At 39.2% G+C, this 17,764-nt stretch overlaps 4 protein-coding genes across 6 annotated transcripts; 3 read left to right on the top strand and 1 right to left on the bottom strand.

The window, feature by feature from the left end:
• Positions 1 to 15: 15 nt before the first annotated feature.
• On the bottom strand, positions 16 to 1,951 carry LOC112186292 (protein translation factor SUI1 homolog 2). The gene is made up of 5 exons (XM_024324653.2): positions 1,789 to 1,951; positions 1,415 to 1,499; positions 574 to 779; positions 431 to 484; positions 16 to 262 (listed from the first exon to the last, which is right to left on the bottom strand). The coding sequence occupies exons 2-5, from the start codon at positions 1,449 to 1,451 to the stop codon at positions 218 to 220; spliced, it is 342 nt and encodes a 113-aa protein (XP_024180421.1). The 5' UTR covers positions 1,452 to 1,499; positions 1,789 to 1,951; the 3' UTR covers positions 16 to 217.
• Positions 1,952 to 2,231: 280 nt separating this feature from the next.
• Positions 2,232 to 5,189, top strand: LOC112187763 (tryptophan synthase beta chain 2). Its single transcript, XM_024326677.2, has 6 exons — positions 2,232 to 2,480; positions 3,143 to 3,470; positions 3,557 to 3,773; positions 3,858 to 4,395; positions 4,478 to 4,576; positions 4,674 to 5,189. The coding sequence occupies exons 1-6, from the start codon at positions 2,405 to 2,407 to the stop codon at positions 4,928 to 4,930; spliced, it is 1,515 nt and encodes a 504-aa protein (XP_024182445.1). The 5' UTR covers positions 2,232 to 2,404; the 3' UTR covers positions 4,931 to 5,189.
• Positions 5,190 to 5,969: 780 nt separating this feature from the next.
• On the top strand, positions 5,970 to 9,021 carry LOC112189526 (protein FLX-like 2). 3 transcript variants are annotated; one of them, XM_024328869.2, is made up of 5 exons: positions 5,970 to 6,101; positions 6,315 to 6,907; positions 7,020 to 7,165; positions 7,342 to 7,379; positions 8,198 to 9,021. In XM_024328869.2, the coding sequence occupies exons 2-5, from the start codon at positions 6,354 to 6,356 to the stop codon at positions 8,690 to 8,692; spliced, it is 1,233 nt and encodes a 410-aa protein (XP_024184637.1). In that variant the 5' UTR covers positions 5,970 to 6,101; positions 6,315 to 6,353; the 3' UTR covers positions 8,693 to 9,021. The 3 variants fall into 3 exon arrangements, with proteins under 3 accessions (XP_024184637.1, XP_024184635.1, XP_024184636.1); XM_024328867.2 differs by having other exon boundaries at positions 7,282 to 7,379; positions 8,198 to 9,013; XM_024328868.2 differs by having other exon boundaries at positions 5,983 to 6,101; positions 6,318 to 6,907; positions 7,282 to 7,379; positions 8,198 to 9,013.
• A 474-nt stretch (positions 9,022 to 9,495) lies between these two features.
• Positions 9,496 to 14,227, top strand: LOC112189768. Its single transcript, XM_024329118.2, has 7 exons — positions 9,496 to 9,786; positions 9,880 to 10,013; positions 10,337 to 10,520; positions 11,291 to 11,434; positions 11,892 to 12,434; positions 12,655 to 12,831; positions 13,791 to 14,227. The coding sequence occupies exons 1-7, from the start codon at positions 9,634 to 9,636 to the stop codon at positions 13,971 to 13,973; spliced, it is 1,518 nt and encodes a 505-aa protein (XP_024184886.1). The 5' UTR covers positions 9,496 to 9,633; the 3' UTR covers positions 13,974 to 14,227.
• Positions 14,228 to 17,764: the final 3,537 nt, after the last annotated feature.

Genomic DNA, 17,764 nt, shown 5'->3' with positions numbered 1-17,764 from the left:
AAATATTGACAGAGATTTAGAGAACACGAACTTATAATATGATTAAGATAGAAAGAAGTTGTCATACATTCCAGTAGCATATTCATGGCGCATCACACAGTTGCCTTCAATATTAGAACAAACTAAAAGTACAATTCAAATAGCAAACTTGGACGATATAATATCCAAATAACATGTTCAAGAGGGGATGGATCGTGCAGACTTGAGTTCCTGCAGCTCAGAAACCGTGAATTTTGATGTTATCCTTCTTCACAATGCCAGCCTGCAGAAGAAAGCAAACGAATTAGCCAACAGATCTAGACAGATATGCATGATCCATCCAACAGAAATAGTATGTTCAGTACTTCAAACAATCAAACAGTCCAGAATATCTCAATCTGAAAAACAGAACATCCAACTTGACTAAAGCATTATGGAGGTGAGTAATTACCTGAACTAGGAAGGCAGACACGTTCTTTCGCTGATCACCTTGAAGTTGAATCACCTGTAGTGAGCAACCATATATGACTATTAGAGTGTGTCGAAATAGATATTCGGATTAATTTTCATGTACTAAACAGTTCCTACACATACCTGGCCTTGTTCTGGGTCCTGGACAACTGTACCATTGCAGCAAAATTCCTTCTTAAGGTCTTTGAGAATCTTGTTGTAGCTAAATTCCTTCTTCAGTCCCTGCACTGTTGTCAGGCTTTTCCTACCATTTCGTTGCTGTATACGAATGTGCACATACTCCTTTGTTCCAGCACCCGAGTCCTCAGCGTTTGCCTCAGCAAACGGATCTGTATCCAAGCACCAGTATTTCAATTAGATTTCTCATTAGAGGGAGGCAAGAACATGAATGACAATGGCACCGAGTTGAATTACAATTTTCTAATCACGTGCTGCGAGATTGGATATAACACATATAAAGCACATGTCACAGATAAGATGAAGACGACAAAAATCAAATGTGAAGATGCCAAACGTAGTTTTACTTGCACCAGAACCCTTGCAGCAAAATTAGATCTACTACCAACATATAACTTTTTCCGGGATCGTGTCTTACATATAAGATTGATTCAATGGTGCGGATTCTATGAATCAGCACCAACTGCTCTTCTGTCCACTTAAAAAGAGTATATCAACCAACAAGGATGCCACACAAACAGAAAGACGGCATGCAAACTCTAGGTACGAAAACAGCAAGGCTAGGAAAGTGTTGCTTAAATTTACTTATAAACAATACAAACACCAATATAAATTAAAAACAAAGCATTTGATCACACAACTACTACATCCAATACATAATTTGATATTCATCCGGTGCTTCTTTTTTCCTCCAACACAGATTAACCAAGCAATTTAGCCTATATAACATCAAATAAGCCCCGAGATTCGAACACATTGTTTCGGCATAAAGGAAAGTAAAACATACCAAAGGCTGTAGGAATCTGGACGTCGAGCTCAGACATGAAACTTGGTAATGAACTAATAGGCCCGGACAACCACAACGCTCAGACCTGAATCACATCACAAAATCTAAATCATACTCGCCAAAAAAAATAATCATAAACTGCTATTCAATTCCATCTCCATATTCAAGAATTATGATCCAGCACAAAAAATAAAAGTTTGTAAAAAAAAAAAAAAAAAAAAACCTCTGCAGCTTAGTTCACAAATAGATCTGTTCAAAGGTCACCAATTTCAAATCGAAACCCTAAAATCGTGATTGAACCATGAAATCCCCAAATAGGAGAACAACAAATCCCTAGAAATCATCGGAATCAAAATCAAAGACCGAACTTTTACCTGATGAGATGATTTAGAGGGATTCGGAGATTGGCCGGACGACGGTGACGGAGATAGGGCTGAGCTGTTTTTGGGAAGAGAGAGAAAAAAAAAAGCGAATGGAAATTTTGGTCTGAGAGAATAATTTACAGAAACTAAAATGATAAATATAAAGGTGTGGACTTGAGATTAGGTCGGTGGCACAAGCCTTCATGTAGACTCATTGTCTATTTCCCACGCTCATGATAGTCCACGCGCTGGTCTAGAAGAGATGGGAATGGAGCGTGGAGGTGCTGTGTCGGTGATTGAGCGTGTGAGTCGGAGCGTTCCAGAACAAGGAGGATTGGGTGGATGGAGGGAGTGACGTAATGGGCTGTTAGTTGGGCTTGGGCCTGGCCCACCTGGCGCAGCCTCGTTACAGTCAATTGCCAGAGTCAAAGTTAATTCTTGACCAACCTCCATTTCAATGCAGGCCATTACTACATAGTTTATGCACTCCCAAATTCCAATACTGGGATCAGACTAGTGTTTTCTGAGCTGTGAATCAGTCAAAACCCTAAATCTCAAGCTCTGAGAGGTGGTCTGGTTCGTCAGTTTGTTCAGTTTAAGCTAGGAGCTTCAACCTCCAAGTAAAGCAATGGCTACTCACTGTGTTAATTTCTGTGCAAGTTCATTTGATGCTAAGCCTTCTTCATCAGGATCACACTCCAGAGGTAATTTGTTTCTGCCCTAAACTTGCTTCTTTGTGTTATTTGAAAAGATTTTGGTTCTGGGCTTTAGGTGGTTTGTAGTTGCTTGGATGATAAACTTGCTAATTTGAGTAGTGCTGGAACCTGAGATTGGTCATTTGTAATTTGGGGTTCTGACCTCACGATACAAATTTTGAGATATCTGGTAATGATATTGCTGTAATTGAATGTGATGCTCTGAGTTCTGATCTGCCTGTGCACTCAGTCATTCATATATGCAATTATGCTCTATGTTCTAATGCTGTGGTAAACTTGTAATGCCTATTTGTTGCAAATGGTAACGTGAGACTTTGTCGCTATGGTGCATTGAGTTCTTGCAGAGATTGAAGAGGAAATAATTTATTGAATAATCTATAGATATTTGATATTTCCTTAAGGATGTAAGTTATTTTGAACCATGTTTGTAAAACTCACTGTGAGGCCGGTTCAGCTAATGACTATTACTTATATGGTGTGTGTTTGTGTGTTTTATGCAGAGGAAAGAATTTGACATCCTACTAACCATTGTGTCTTTCAATTTGACTTATAAAATGTCCCAGAACCTAATCATGGAAATCAAAGATGAAAGTTTATGCCTGAGTTTTAGTATTGCTTTCTTATGCCCTGTTTTTACATATTTGCGTCAGTTGAGAAGAAATGGCTTGGATCTATTGCACTTGATAGAAAGCCGAAGAATTTGAAGCTTTCAAATGGCTGTAGAGCAAGAGCAGCCCTCAATGCTGATTCAATACCAATCGAAATCCCTCGTCAGTGGTACAACCTGATTGCAGATCTTCCTATAAAACCTCCTCCTTCATTGCATCCCAAGACTTTTGAACCAGTAAAACCTGAAGATCTGTCCCCTCTATTTCCTGATGAGTTGATTAAACAGGAAGCAAGTGGTGAAAGATACATAGATATCCCAGAAGAAGTTCGAGAGATATACAAGCTTTGGCGTCCAACCCCTCTCATTAGGTTTGTTGTGCTAATACACATTGCATTGTTTCTTCTGTTACTTTCATAAAATTGTTGGAAGCATCTTACGCTTCAGTTGAATATAGGGCAAAGAGGTTGGAGAAGCTTCTTGACACGCCTGCCAGAATTTATTACAAGTATGAAGGTGTTAGCCCTGCTGGATCACACAAACCCAACACTGCAGTTCCTCAAGTGTATTATAATGCACAACAAGGCATCAAGAAGGTTGTGACAGAAACAGGAGCTGGTCAATGGGGATGTTCTTTGGCTTTTGCATCCAGCTTATTCGGTCTTGAATGTGAGGTGCGAAAACTTCACTTTGTGATTCCTATAATTGTCTATAATTGCCTGCTTGTTTTAAAGAGTCAATTTTACATGTCTTTATAGGTATGGCAAGTGCGTGCTTCGTATGATCAGAAACCATATCGCAAATTGATGATGCAAACTTGGGGGGCAAAGGTACACCCGTCTCCATCGAACATAACTGAATCAGGTAGAAAAATCCTTCTGATGGATCCATCGACCCCGGGAAGTTTAGGAATAGCTATTTCTGAAGCTGTGGAAGTTGCAGCTATGAATGCTGACACTAAATACTGTCTGGGAAGTGTTCTCAATCATGTTTTGCTCCACCAGACTGTAATAGGTGAAGAGTGTCTGAAACAAATGGAAGCGATAGGTGAAACCCCGGACTTGATCATAGGGTGTACTGGTGGAGGATCCAACTTTGCAGGGCTAAGTTTCCCATTCATTAGAGAAAAGCTCGATGGGAAAATGAGCCCTGTAATTAGAGCAGTTGAGCCTTCTGCTTGTCCTTCATTAACTAAAGGTGTATACAGATACGATTATGGTGACACAGCAGGGATGACTCCACTAATGAAGATGCATACACTTGGGCATGACTTCATTCCGGACCCAATTCATGCCGGTACTGAAAGTTTCTTGCCTGAGAGCTGTAGTTTTTTGAAATCTACTTTTTCATATTCAACATTTGACTGTTTTTTCGACAGGAGGATTGCGTTATCATGGAATGGCTCCATTGATTTCTCACGTCTATGAACTCGGTTTCATGGAAGCAATTTCAATTCCCCAGACTGAGTGCTTCAAAGGTATTTCAAATTTTCTAAATACCTGATCATATACTATATGGTAAGGGAAGCCAACTGTGTTACTGTGATTCTAACTTGTGCGTTGCACACATTACAGGTGCTATACAATTTGCTAGGTCCGAAGGATTGATTCCAGCGCCAGAGCCAACCCATGCCATCGCTGCCACCATTAGGGAGGCTCTGAAGTGTAAAGAGACCGGAGAAGCAAAAGTTATTCTCACTGCAATGTGTGGACATGGCCATTTCGATTTGCCAGCTTATGACAATTATCTGCAAGGAAATCTGGTTGACCTGTCATTCGAGGATGAGAAGCTACAAGCAGCACTGGGTAGTGTTCCTAACGTAGGGAGCTGAGAACACTACTACAATCCTGCATCGGATTTGGATGAATTTAGGCATATGCATGACATTCTTTTTCACTTGATCATAAAATGATGACAAGTTGGAAATTCGGAACTAGAGAGTTTATGAGTTTTTTCAACATGACAAATAATTAGTGATGCCAAGACAAAAAATAAAATCATGTATTGATTGCAGTTCAAGTATCGTTGAATAGTTCTTGAGGAATAAAGGGATGCATTTTTGCTTAAGAATGCCGAGATATTTCGATTCAGTTGTTCGTGTTACTTTTAACTGTAAATTAATCTGAGGTGCCAAAACCTCCAACACAACTATTGGAAGAAAATTTTGGGTTTTAGCATTGTACAATATGAGGTACCAGAGTGTTTCTGGTATAAACCCTACCAAAAAAAAAAAACTCTTGGAAGAAAATTTTGGGTTTTAGCATTTTATAGAATTTTAAAATTCGATGATATATTAATATGTCAATATATCAAGTAAACTATAGATTTGATATATTTATGCATAAATAGATTAACTTGATTTGATTTTAAAATCGAGTCAATCTACGTCTGTATTGAACTAATATACCTGATATATCGATACATTAATACACATAAACCATTGGGTCAAATAATCAACTATTAACATATTTTGGGCATTATTACAAGGTTTAGGGCTAGTTTGGGATTGCTATGACTTTTTTTTTAAAAAAATGCTACTGCTGTGTTGTGAGAATAATCAACTGTGAATTAAAACAGTTTTGTGTTTGGTAAATAATATTTTTAAAAGTGCTGTCAATACATAAAACAACTATATAGCGTATTTTGATCGACAATAGCTTCTAAAAGCAACATCTGGACTGCTTCTAAAATTTGCTGCTCACTACTTTCAATTAAAGGTTTTATTTATTTATTTACCAAACACAATAAAATCTAAAATTTTAAACAAAAACTAATATTTTTTTTTAAATCGTAACAATTCCAAACGGGCCTGGTTTGAGTGTCCCAAACTAGAAGGGTAAGGTGGGCTTTTGTTGATTTAATTAGTTAAGAAAATTTGCTCATCTTCTACCTTGGTCTATTGAATTAGAAAATTGATCTCTCTCTCTCTACTACTTTCACTTCACTAGGGCGCAGAGCACACTGTTACAGAGAACGGAGTCCTTCAAAGAACAATTCATAAAGTAAGTCTCTAACTTTTTACTGCTACTTCTTTTCTTTCCTAAAATTTGTCTCACAGCCCAGAACAGGTTTTAGGGTTGATACAAAATCTAAACGAATTCGATGTTGAAATTGAAAATCAAAAGCAACCCAATTGTAAAAACGCACCGAATTTCAGAAATTTAGAGTCTTTTCAATGCAATTGTGATTCTCATTATCTGTTTTGATTCATGAAGTAGGGAGATTAGATTAGATTAGAGTGAGAATTGGTAGAGATGGGAAGTAAAGGTCGAATCCCACCGGCCCATCTCCGGCGTCCTCATCCCGGACCCGACCCGTATGGGCCTGGTGGGCCGGGCACCCGCCCACCTCCGGGTGCCTATTCACCCTTTGACATGTTGCCTCCTCCACAAGTTTTGGAGCAGAAGCTGGCTTCACAGCATGTGGAGATGCAGAGGCTGGCAACAGAGAACCAGAGACTGGCTTCGACGCACGGCAGCCTCAGGCAGGAGCTGGCAGGAGCTCAGCATGAGCTGCAGATACTGCATGCTCAGGCCGGAGCTATGAAGTCGGAGAGGGATCAGCAGATGAGGAGCCTGGTGGATAAGATTGCGAAAATGGAGGCTGAGCTGAAAGCGGCGGAGTCTGTTAAGGTGGAGCTGCAGCAGGTGCGTGCTGAAGCGAATAACTTGGTTGGGGTGAGGCAAGAGAGTATTGTTAAAGTGCAGCAGTTGAGTCAGGATCTTCAGAGGGCGCAGGGGGATGTGCAGCAGATTCCGGTTTTGGTTCAGCAACTCGATGGCCTCAGGCAGGAGTATCAGCATTGCAGGTTTGTGGTTACTCTTTGGAGTTCAAGGATTATGTGTTTGTTTCTCTTGTGGGTCATTTGGGTTTTTAGCTGCGGAATGAATCATATCGTTGTGTTGTGGTTGATTATGCAGGGCTACTTTTGACTATGAAAAGAAATTGTACAATGACCACCTTGAATCACTTCAGGTCATGGAGAAGAACTATGTTACCATGGCTAGGGAGGTAGAAAAGCTACGAGCAGAGTTATTGAATAATTCTGGTGCTGATAGAAGAACTGGTAAACTTCTTGCCTATTGATATTTTTTGGGGTGGGTTAGCTTGGATCTCTTAGTTTAGTGTTTATCCTGATTTTTCATACATTGTGGATGGCTTCTCTGCGGCCATGAAATGCAGGTGGGTCTTATTATGGGAATCCTGGAACTAATGAAAGTGAGGCTTCTGGGCTTGCTGCAGGACAAAATGCTTATGAAGATAGCTATGGTGTTCCCCAGGTATTTCATCTTCCATATCTTAATGTTTTTAACTTTTTCTTCATATTTCTTTCCTTTTTACTATTTGAAGTTGTTTTTATAGTACCATGCCAGCTTGGTTTAGTCCATGTTTGAGCTGAGATTGGCTTGGTACTGTTGCATATGTTTTAATGAAATATATAGTTTTTTTCACCTATAAACTCAGACATAAGATTCATGAATACTTAGCAAAATAGAGTGTCCATCGTGTCAGTCCTACCATGATCCTGACTGAAGCATTTCTGAAAATAGTTCAAGCTTAATATTTCATTCTATAAATCTTGGTTATATAGGATGCTAGAGAAGGTCGTCAGCAATGCTGTTTTTTTGTTTGTTTGTGGCATTTTTCTCCAAAGATTTTTAATGCTGGACAATAAGATCAGACTCAAAAGGGTAATGTATGGGAAAAGAATGGGTAGGCAAAACCCTTACTGTATTTTACTATACCTTATTAGTGGAATACTAAAACAACTTCATGCAGTCAAGGAAACCAAATATGAACTTTCAGTTATGTACATCCATCACCTTTACTATCTCAAAGGCAATTACTAATTTCGTCTGATAGTCTCTGTTTGTAAATAACATCCTTCAGATTTGTGCCAAAGTAGATGACTTTAAAAATTGATTAAGATGGCCTATCTGACCTCATGGAATATTGTGCTGATAAAATCTAAGAATCTGTTGTGCAACCTTGCTTATCAATTTTTGTTTTCAATTGAAATATTAAACTGTTGCTTGCTTGCCGCTTTCAGATGCGTTGAAAACTGACGCACTGTCACTTGGTATTTTTTTTATATCAGGGACGTGTCCCCTTCCCTCCTACTGCTGCTGCTGGTGGTCAAAGTGGGCCTGGGGGCAGTGCTGGTGCCGCTTCTGGCGGTGCTGCTGCTGCCACCCCTGCCGGAACTTCTCCGTTTGCTGGATCTCAATCTGGACCTCCTGGAAGGACCGGTTATGATGCACCAAGAGGGCCTGTTGGTTATGATCCCTCTGGAGGATCTGCTTATGATGCACAAAGAACTGGCTATGATCCACAAAGAGGAGCTGTATATGATCCACAAAGAGGAGCTGTCTATGATGTACATAGGCCAGGTTATGAGGTGCAAAGAGGAGCCGGTTATGATCCAACCCGGGGTCTTAACTATGATGCACAGTCCAGAGGTGCTTCTGGTCCTCAGGGACATGTGCCTACAAGCAATATGCCCTATGGTTCAGCCACTCCACCTACTGCTCGAGGGGGAACTGGGTATGAGGCACCGCCACCTCGAGGAGGTGCAAACCCAGTTCGTAGATGAAGCCCAGGCATTGCCTTTGTGCCAGTGAAATTCACTAAGAAATAGTGTAATTTTTAGGATATCCGAAATTTCTCAAATTTTCCTCTGAAATTCAAGTCTTCCGGCCTCCGCTGCCTTAAATAACACATCTATCGGCTATTTCTGTTTCAAATATCAGAATGGGCAGAGTTGTAGCAGGCTTGTGGCAAAAAGCATTGTAAAGAGGGCACTGTGAACATATTAGACCTTTTTTCCTCATCTCATTTGGAAATTATATTACAAAGAAAAAGTTGATTGTACAATACTATGTACTTTATAAATGGTTGATAGAATTTTCTCATTTCTTTCGATTTTTTTTTTTTGGACACATTATTTTGATACAAAGTTGAAAAATGTTCCTATCCTTGTGGTGTGGATTTGTAACGAAGCAGATCGTTGTAGTAATTTGTTCTGCTCCCGGAGCTTAGCAGCCAATGGGTTCTAGTGATTTTAGCTTGTTCACTTTGGTTTAGTTGTATTAAAAGCACATCTAAAACCCTCGCACACAGTGATGTTTGCTTGATCAGTAATTGACCAAATAAATTATGTTCGACCACCCTTGAATGTAAATCCTACGATTGAAAATAAAACAACCCACCTTCAAAATAATTCTTTCCAACCATTGAATTTACATTGATTGAGTATAATTTTCTTAGTCAGTTACTGAAGATGCTCGTAAACGGTAAACCCTCGAACAGGCTTTGAGTGGGTCAGAGTGCTGGTTCAAAACAATACCATAGGCCCAGATCCACTTGCATTATTAAGCGCCTTTTGAAGTTTTTGCTCTCCAAAATTTCGAAAATATTTCAATTTCCCGGGCATTTCCTTTTCCACGGCTGAGAACCACCCATCGCTTCCTCACTCTCTCTCTCTCTCTACAAAAACCCTAATTCAAGCTCGATTCGGATTCTGCTGCTGCTGCAATGGCATCTGATCCAATTCCAGGCATGGAGTTGGTGGTGGCCTCCGTCAGTGGGTACCGGGGATCGGAGCTGGTGAATCTGATCGAGCTCATGACTCACACCGGTGCCAGCTACATCGGTACCTTGTCGCCGTCCAATGCCTTCACTCATATGGTTGGTGTCAGGATCCATTTACTGCTTTAGATGTGTTTTGTGTGATGATTAGGCAGATAATTGCATTTTGTATTGATGGATTTCGGTGATTAGGTGTGCCGGAAATTTGAGGGAAAGAGATATCAAGTGGCTAAAAAGTTGAAACTCATAATTGTTAACCACCGGTGGATTGAGGATTGCGTAAAGCATCGAAAGCGAGTTCCTGAGCTTCCCTATACCTTGCAAAGGTATCGCTAAGTTGCTTCATTCGCTTTGTTACATAATGATGTGTTAGATTACAACAGGGTTGTTCATAATTTCTTGATTGCTTTCTTTAAGATGAGATTCTTAATTGCCGAATTGATTCAGTGATACTGAGCTCTGGTCCTATTATCCTTGTTTTGTAATTTTGGATGTTAGAAATATGCGGTTTGTGGTATTATCAAGTGGTACAAGTCTTGGATAATAGGAATGCATATGTTAGCTTCAGTGAGCTACTACTTTCAGATTGCTTGTCTTTGTTGTCAATGCTGCTTAATTTTATGGTTCTTCCGGATTCAATTCTTGGCAGTGGACAGGAAGTGGGACCCTTACTGTTGAAAGTTCCACTTGTTGCTAAACCAGGCTTCTCGGTTAACAAGGGGAAAGCGGTTTCTGATAAAGCTCATGTTTTTGGCGACTCTGAAGAAATTATCGATCTGGGGTGTGGACCTTCTCGCCATGGTGTTTCGACTGATTCAAGTCTATTGAATGAGGTAGCTGTAGCAGAACTCCTTCTGTCTTTCTCTCTATCATTCACTCATCTTCTATAATCAGATTAGTCGTGCATGCTACCTCTTGACAATGGAAGCAAAGATCTAAAATTTCACTTGTCATTTGTGTAATGAGGGAGTTTCTGTCTCTCATTGAGGCTGTTGTCACTGGATTCAGTTTGAGTGCATATATAAGAAAAGATGATGATTGGCAATTGTACTAATTTTGTCTGTGAGGTAAACCAATAGTTTCACTCTGGTTTATATCATGCCCCCTTTTTATTCTTTCCCGTTTTCCTATTATTTTGGTTTCGTCTTCTTTCAGGGGAATAAGAGATGGGTAGCGGGGTAGTACGGAAGAACTCTACTAATACCTATTTGAATGATTTTTCTAGAAATTTGGTTTTCCATATTTCCAGTTCAAAGTCTTATCAACATTCTTGGACACAAGGTTTTGCTAAACTAGTTTTTGGTGGAGATGACAGTTATTTTCCTTATTGGCTTAGCTCCCTGCAATATCTTGTTAATTTTAGAGTTTCTCATCATTCTTTTTACATGTATGGTTCTACTGTTCTACATATCTAGTTTTAGTTCCAGCAACCTTGCTCGTAAGTCACCGTGAATATTCTCTCCAAACAACAATGTAGTGGTCTGGATGCACATATGCATGCTAGAAGACTGTAAATTTACTTTAAATCTCTTTGTTGAAGAATTTTGTTTCTCCTTTTGGCTCTGAATGACTTGACCTACTTTTCCATGTAAATTTGCTGTAGAATTTGTTTCCTGACTTTCAAGAAAACAATAGTTCCCAGAAGCGACAGAATAAATCTGTGAAAACAAATTCAAAGAAAGAGCCACAATCTAGTAGCAGAGACTGTTTTGAAGATCCTCCTTTATCCAGATCACTCAGAATGGAGGTAAGAATTCAACTATACCTATTGGAATTTTTATCCCTGTGGTTTGGAAAACAATGCTGCTATTGTTAAAATAGCTAACATGGTGTTTGGATCACTATTTTGATATCAAGTCATAGACGCACGGTAAATATATCCTTTGTGTCCTCTATTGGACATGTGTTACAGTTTTAGCTTCATTTTACTTTTACATTCATCTTTTGGCCATCGTGGTATTTTCTTGTTTACTGTTATTGGACTTGAGTTGCACCTCTAGCTTTTGGAATTATCAGTTTAAGTACTTATCAAACGAAAGAAGCCTATAGAACTTTTATATTTCCTTTGTAGCATTTTATAAAGCCTGATGGCACTATGATCAAGTAACCATGAACTTATGGCCTTAAATTTGGAACATCAGAAAATATAGAGTAATCGATATCGTTCTTGCCATCTTAACATATCTCTTCCCATGACAATTCAGGAGTTTTGCAGGCATTCAGTTAGAGCTCAAAGAAATATTACCAGTGACACTGGAACCAGCATGACTGAAATTCCACGTAAAAAAAGGAGGCTTGTGAAAAAGAATATTGGCTCTACAATATCAGTACTCTCAGAATCTGATCGAGAATGCCACCCAATCAGATTTCACAGCATCCGTAATGACAGGGTCACAATCCTTTCTGATGATTCTAATGACGAGTTAGACACTGGAACAGGAATCAGAGATGTGGGACGTAAAGGTGTTGATGTCGGTGGTAATCACTTATCTACTTCCAAGGATCCCAATTTTTCTGTTGTGGATGAGCCTACAGCTCCTGAGGGAACTCCACAAAATGGGTGCCCTGAAGTAGATAATTCAAAAGAGGAATTGGAAATCAAGTTGGACACAGAGCATGCCACCAAAAGTCCTTCACAGGAATTATCGTGTGTTATATGCTGGACAGAGTTTAGTACAACCCGAGGAATTTTGCCATGTGGTCATCGATACTGTTATTCTTGTATTGAAAATTGGGCTGATCAACTGGTATTCTATTCTCTTCCTTTTTCTCAGTGTATAATTGCTGGGTGTTCAAGTCTCTTTAAATAGTCAGTGATTAACTAATTTCTGAACCAATGTTTCATTGTGGTTTCAAATCTTAATTTGTCAGCCTTCCCATGATTTTAGCTGTGATTGGTGTTTTTCTCTCTTGTTGTCTTAATTTTCTGTGAATACAAAATTCATGAACCAGTAATGGTATCTGCAGGGTTCAAGGAGAAAGATTTCAACATGCCCTTTATGCAAAGCTTCATTTACAGTCATTACCAAGGTTGATGATGCAGTCACTAGTGATCAAAATATATTTTCTCAAACCATTCCATCTGCCCCAAAAGTGGACATTTCATTTCTTAATGACCAGGGAACATCTAATTTTGCTGCTCAGGTATGACTAAACTCCCTCATGGTGCTTGTAAATTGGGTGTTGAAACACCTGGTGTTGGTATGGTTTTAAACCTCCTCTTGGTATATCTCAACATCTGTCTGTAAGAGAAACAAATCTGACTTCTGCTTCATGATTCCTTACTTTGATTACGTGTACATTATATGATCGTCTTTAATTGAAAATATTTGAAAACTTATTATCTGTGGAATTAACAGACTTCTGCTGATATATTAAGAAGGATAGTGCATATGTGCATAATTGTCTATTATCTTGAGAAGTAAGCAATGAGTGTGGTAGTGGGTATTGCAAAGCATAATTCATGGCATTCCTGCTCTTCAACCTTTAGACTATTAGTCTCTCTTTTTTTTTGGAGGAGGGGGACTAAAGGTTAGCAGGTTAAAAGTTAACACTTACCATCAGTGGTATACATATATTAGGTCTTCATATTGTGCTTACTTGTGCAGAGATCCAATATTGTTCATTTTAATACTCCATTACCTATCATTTATCATCATTGAGTGATCGTGGAGGGTGTAAAATGGTTTCTTAGCATGCCACTGCATACACATGCATTTTGAGAAAGTGTGGTTTGTAGTGTTTGTGATTCATTCTTATAGTGCGTGTGGACTTTTAAGCCATCTATAGTGTAACAGAGACCTAACACAAAAGCAATCTAGTATAGTTTGGCCTTACAAATTGAAGTATCAATTTTTCTACCTTAATTACCAAATCTTAACTGCCCCCCCCCCTCCTTTTTACGGAGTGTACTAAACATTCATGGATTGTCAAAGAAATAGAAGTATGTGCAAGTCTTGCTATTCTAGATCTTTACCACTACTTCCTCTACTGCTTACAATTTCTGAAACTATTGTAATGTTCATTTTTTCCTTGCATGACTAAAACTTGGTTCAGAATTGGTTGTCTTTGTGGCTAATTGTTCTGCTTTTGGTGTTAAACAGTCCGTATCAGCAAATGGTTGTTCTGTGTGTAATTCTTGGGAACCCGAAGAGCTGCTTATTAGTTGTAATGTCTGCCAAATTCAGCGCATCCATACCTACTGCCAGGACCCTTTTTCAACTACATGGACATGCATTCACTGCAAAGATCTTCGAATGCTCTACCGCAGCTATCATCAATATTGATACGCATCCCTAGAAAACTATCAAGATTACCTCATACATAACTTACTGTCAAATACCGATGTTGTGCTTGTGACCAAGTATGTTCCTGGATAAAGCAGTCACTGGTAGTGAATGCAGCTCTGGTAGCTCTACCATTCTTATTGTCTATATCTTTACGAAGTAATATTTCTGAAACTCGAGTTGAAACCAAAACATTTGATCTACGATTGTTCTATATATAGTTACATAGAGAGCTTTGATAATTTGAACCGGAACCCCAGTTGCTTTAAATTTAGATAATGAGAAATGGAAGACATAGGTTTATGTATAGTTAATTTGTTGGTTATGCTCTTCTTTCATCATCTTAGCCACTTCTGTCACTATCATATCCCATTACAAGAAAAACACATACAAACAACTTTAACTTTTCAATGTCTGCAAAACCTTTTTTTTTTTTTTTTCCGAGTTAAATGTCTGCTAAATTTTGTGATTCACGAATAGCAATAAAATAGTTAAGATTTTAAAGGAGTGGTTTCTTTCAATCATTTCTTCTATAATTTTTTTTTTCTGGCCTACATCATTCTTCTGCACCATTATCACTTTTATACCTTCATATTGATTTGTGGAAGGTGGGTTCTATGAGTCACTCATACATCCTAAGAGAAAAAAAAAAAAAAAAAAAAGACCTTCCTCTTTCTGGAACCTTTTGGTACATATTACGTGGACAACCTTAGCCTTATTTGTAGTGGAACAGAATAAGGAGTTGCTTTTCAGAAAATAATAATGTAAAGCCTCTGCAATGTACATGGCCATGAATCATGATGTCCACCCTCAAAACCTTCATTTCATGTGCAAACAATTGCCACATCAAGAGGAGCCAACTTTCGTTGTCCTTTGTCTTATGTCCTTATTCTCATTCCCTAACCTGTTCTGTTATTGTGTTCATGTTGGTCTTATCACTTCCTTACTATGAAATTATGATTGGGTTAACCCCAGAACTGGTCATGTATATAAACAAAGATTTAACATGTGCATACAGGTTGGGGGTGTTACATTATTTATGTTGAAGCATATGACATGGGATTTGTTCCACCTTCTTGTTGATCTTCATGCTTCTTATATATGCCCACATACACATGCCCTTTAAAAGGAGGTAAAGAACCATCTCACTTTCTTATGTAGTTTCATCATTGTTGTTATTTTGCATTCAAGGTGGCAAAGTCTTATGTTTTTAAAAGGATATTCCAAACCGATTTGAACGTGCCTGTGAAAAATTTTCATTTTATTTTATAACAATTCTTAGGTTTACCCCTAGGGTGAATGAGTAAATTCACTCTCTCTTGTGATTAACGTATAATAACTTTATAATTTTTTAATCCAACCGTTCATGTTGTATAACGTAATATAAAGATTAGCTCTGTAAAAAAATCAATTAAATTGAAGACTGTTTCAGAGAAACTGAAGAGTGAATTGGTGAGTCTTCTTCTCATATTGAGGGGGTTTATATAGGGTTACAAAGTAGTGTAAATTTGCCCTACATACATTAGTATATTTGCTACACAATTTCTCTACCTCTCAATGTGCATTTCATACAAACCACACATTCTCCACTTCTTAAGTGCATACTCCATGATATAGACATTTTACCTATTTACTACAACACTCCCCCTTGGATATATCATGTCAGTAGTATTGTCTTGGAGGTGCGCTTCTAATTTGCCTCGTTAAAAACCTTGCCAAGTAATAAAACCCTGTGGGAAAAACAACCTTGGTCGAAGGAGAAAAAGAGCACAACGCGCGTTGAGTGTGGAGTTTGTTTCTGGATAACATGGTGCTTCTCTTGTTGCCTCATTAAAAACCTTGCCGAGTAACAAAAACCCAGTGGGATAAAAATAACCTCGGTCGAAAGGGAAAAAGAGCACAACACACCCTTCACGCTTTTGAGATGAACATGTAGACATCTCCCCCTGATGTCTGTGTCTCCCCCTGATGACAACGATCATGGGAGTTCAGATAATTTCCGCAAGCCAATTCTTGCCACATGTTTCTCGAACGTGGATTTGGGCAATGACTTAGTGAACAAGTCTGCCACATTGTCCTCAGATCGAACCTGGTTCACTTTGATCTTGAGGAGCTTCTGTTGTTGCTGATTGTAGAAGAATTTGGGGGATATGTGCTTGGTGTTGTCGCCTTTGATGTAACCTTGCTTCATTTGTTCAATGCAAGCAGCATTATCTTCATAAATGCTTGTTGGCTCATCTGTGGTAGACTTCAAACCACAATTGCTTCGAACATGCGTAATTATGGATCGAAGCCATATACATTCACGAACTGCTTCGTGAAGAGCAATAATCTCTGCATGATTTGAAGAGGTAGCGACTAGGGTCTGCTTTGTAGACCTCCAAGATATCGCGGTTTTTCCCATGGTGAAAACATAACCAGTTTGGGAGCGACCTTTGTGTGGGTCAGAGAGGTACCCAGCATCAGCAAAACCTTCCAAAACACTTATATCGTTTTGGGATGGGGAGAGGGAACGCAATCCACTATGCGTGGCGTTCCTGACACTTGATGGGTCCGAATCCATCTTCTTTCTGTAGGGATAGAACAAGCCCATATCGATCGTACTACTTAGGTATCGAAAGATATCTTTAACACCAGTCCAATGGCGTCGTGTTGGCGCAGAGCTATATCTAGCTAGCAAGTTCACAGCGAATGAGATGTCTGGTCTCGTGCATTGTGCTAAGTACAATAATGCACCTATTGCACTTAGGTAGGGCACTTCTGCCTCTAGCACTTCTTCATCGTCATCTTTTGGACGAAATGGATCCTTCTTTGGATCAAGACTACGGACGACCATTGGGGTGCTTGAAGGCTTGATTTTGTCAGTGTTGAAACGCCTAAGCATCTTTTGGGTATAAGCTGATTGATGAATCAGGATACCATCTCTACGGTGCTCAAGTTCTAAACCGAGGCAAAACCGTGTTTTCCCAAGATCTTTCATCTCAAACTCGGATTTCAAGTGTTCAGCGGTTTCCCTTAACTCTTTAAGGGTGCCAATTATGTTCATGTCATCGACATAAACCGCTACTATTGAAAATCCGGAACTTGTCCTTTTTATGAACACACATGGGCATAGTTCGTTATTGACATATCCCTTACCAATCAAGTAGTCACTTAGACGGTTATACCACATCCGTCCGGATTGTTTTAATCCATATAGTGAGCGTTTCAATCTAATTGCAAACGCGCTCCGTGGATTAGAGCCACTTGATTTGGGTAGTTGAATTCCATCTGGAATATTCATGTATATCTCCGTATCTAGATCCCCATATAGATATGCAGTAACCACATCCATCAGCTGCATGTTCAGTTTTTCGGAAACTACCAAACTGACAAGGTAGCGGAACGTAATAACGTCCATTACGGGAGAGTAGGTCTCCTCGTAGTCGATTCCAGGGCGTTGTGAGAAGCCTTGCGCCACGAGACGAGCTTTGTATCTTACAATCTCGTTTTTCTCATTACGCTTTCTAACGAATACCCATTTGTGACCAACTGGTTTGGTGTTGGGTGGTATTGGTACAATTTTGCCAAATACCTTTCTTTTCGTTAGAGAATCAAGTTCTGCCTGGATCGCATCTTTCCATTTTGGCCAATCAGCTCTACGTTGACATTCATCAACGGAGCGTGGTTCGATGTCATCGGTCTCAATAATCTCACGCGCCACTGAATACGCGAATACATCATCAATGATGATGGAGTTTCTTTCCCACGTCCCATGTACACTAGTGTAATTTACAGAGATCTCTATGTTC

The sequence above is a fragment of the Rosa chinensis genome, chromosome 2 (genome assembly GCF_002994745.2).
Source record: "Rosa chinensis cultivar Old Blush chromosome 2, RchiOBHm-V2, whole genome shotgun sequence".
Taxonomy (NCBI): Eukaryota; Viridiplantae; Streptophyta; class Magnoliopsida; order Rosales; family Rosaceae; genus Rosa; species Rosa chinensis.
The sequence above is the reverse complement of the archived record's forward strand: the minus strand, read 5'-3'. Positions and strand labels throughout refer to the sequence as shown.

Excerpts from the sequence above, each read along its gene's own strand:
- LOC112186292 (XM_024324653.2), bottom strand. The coding sequence starts at position 1,451 with ATGTCTGAGCTCGACGTCCAGATTCCTACAGCCTTTG. Across the intron at positions 780-1,414 it reads CCAGATTCCTACAGCCTTTG|ATCCGTTTGCTGAGGCAAAC; the intron begins GTATGTTTTACT and ends GCTTGGATACAG. Across the intron at positions 485-573 it reads AGGACCCAGAACAAGGCCAG|GTGATTCAACTTCAAGGTGA; the intron begins GTATGTGTAGGA and ends TGCTCACTACAG.
- LOC112187763 (XM_024326677.2), top strand. The coding sequence starts at position 2,405 with ATGGCTACTCACTGTGTTAATTTCTGTGCAAGTTCATTTGATGCTAAG. Across the intron at positions 3,471-3,556 it reads CGTCCAACCCCTCTCATTAG|GGCAAAGAGGTTGGAGAAGC; the intron begins GTTTGTTGTGCT and ends AGTTGAATATAG. Across the intron at positions 4,396-4,477 it reads TCCGGACCCAATTCATGCCG|GAGGATTGCGTTATCATGGA; the intron begins GTACTGAAAGTT and ends TTTTTTCGACAG.
- LOC112189526 (XM_024328867.2), top strand. The coding sequence starts at position 6,354 with ATGGGAAGTAAAGGTCGAATCCCACCGGCCCATCTCCGGCGTCCTCAT. Across the intron at positions 6,908-7,019 it reads CAGGAGTATCAGCATTGCAG|GGCTACTTTTGACTATGAAA; the intron begins GTTTGTGGTTAC and ends TTGATTATGCAG. Across the intron at positions 7,166-7,281 it reads TGGTGCTGATAGAAGAACTG|GTGGGTCTTATTATGGGAAT; the intron begins GTAAACTTCTTG and ends CATGAAATGCAG.
- LOC112189768 (XM_024329118.2), top strand. The coding sequence starts at position 9,634 with ATGGCATCTGATCCAATTCCAGGCATGGAGTTGGTGGTGGCCTCCGTC. Across the intron at positions 9,787-9,879 it reads CCAATGCCTTCACTCATATG|GTGTGCCGGAAATTTGAGGG; the intron begins GTTGGTGTCAGG and ends TTCGGTGATTAG. Across the intron at positions 10,014-10,336 it reads CTTCCCTATACCTTGCAAAG|TGGACAGGAAGTGGGACCCT; the intron begins GTATCGCTAAGT and ends AATTCTTGGCAG.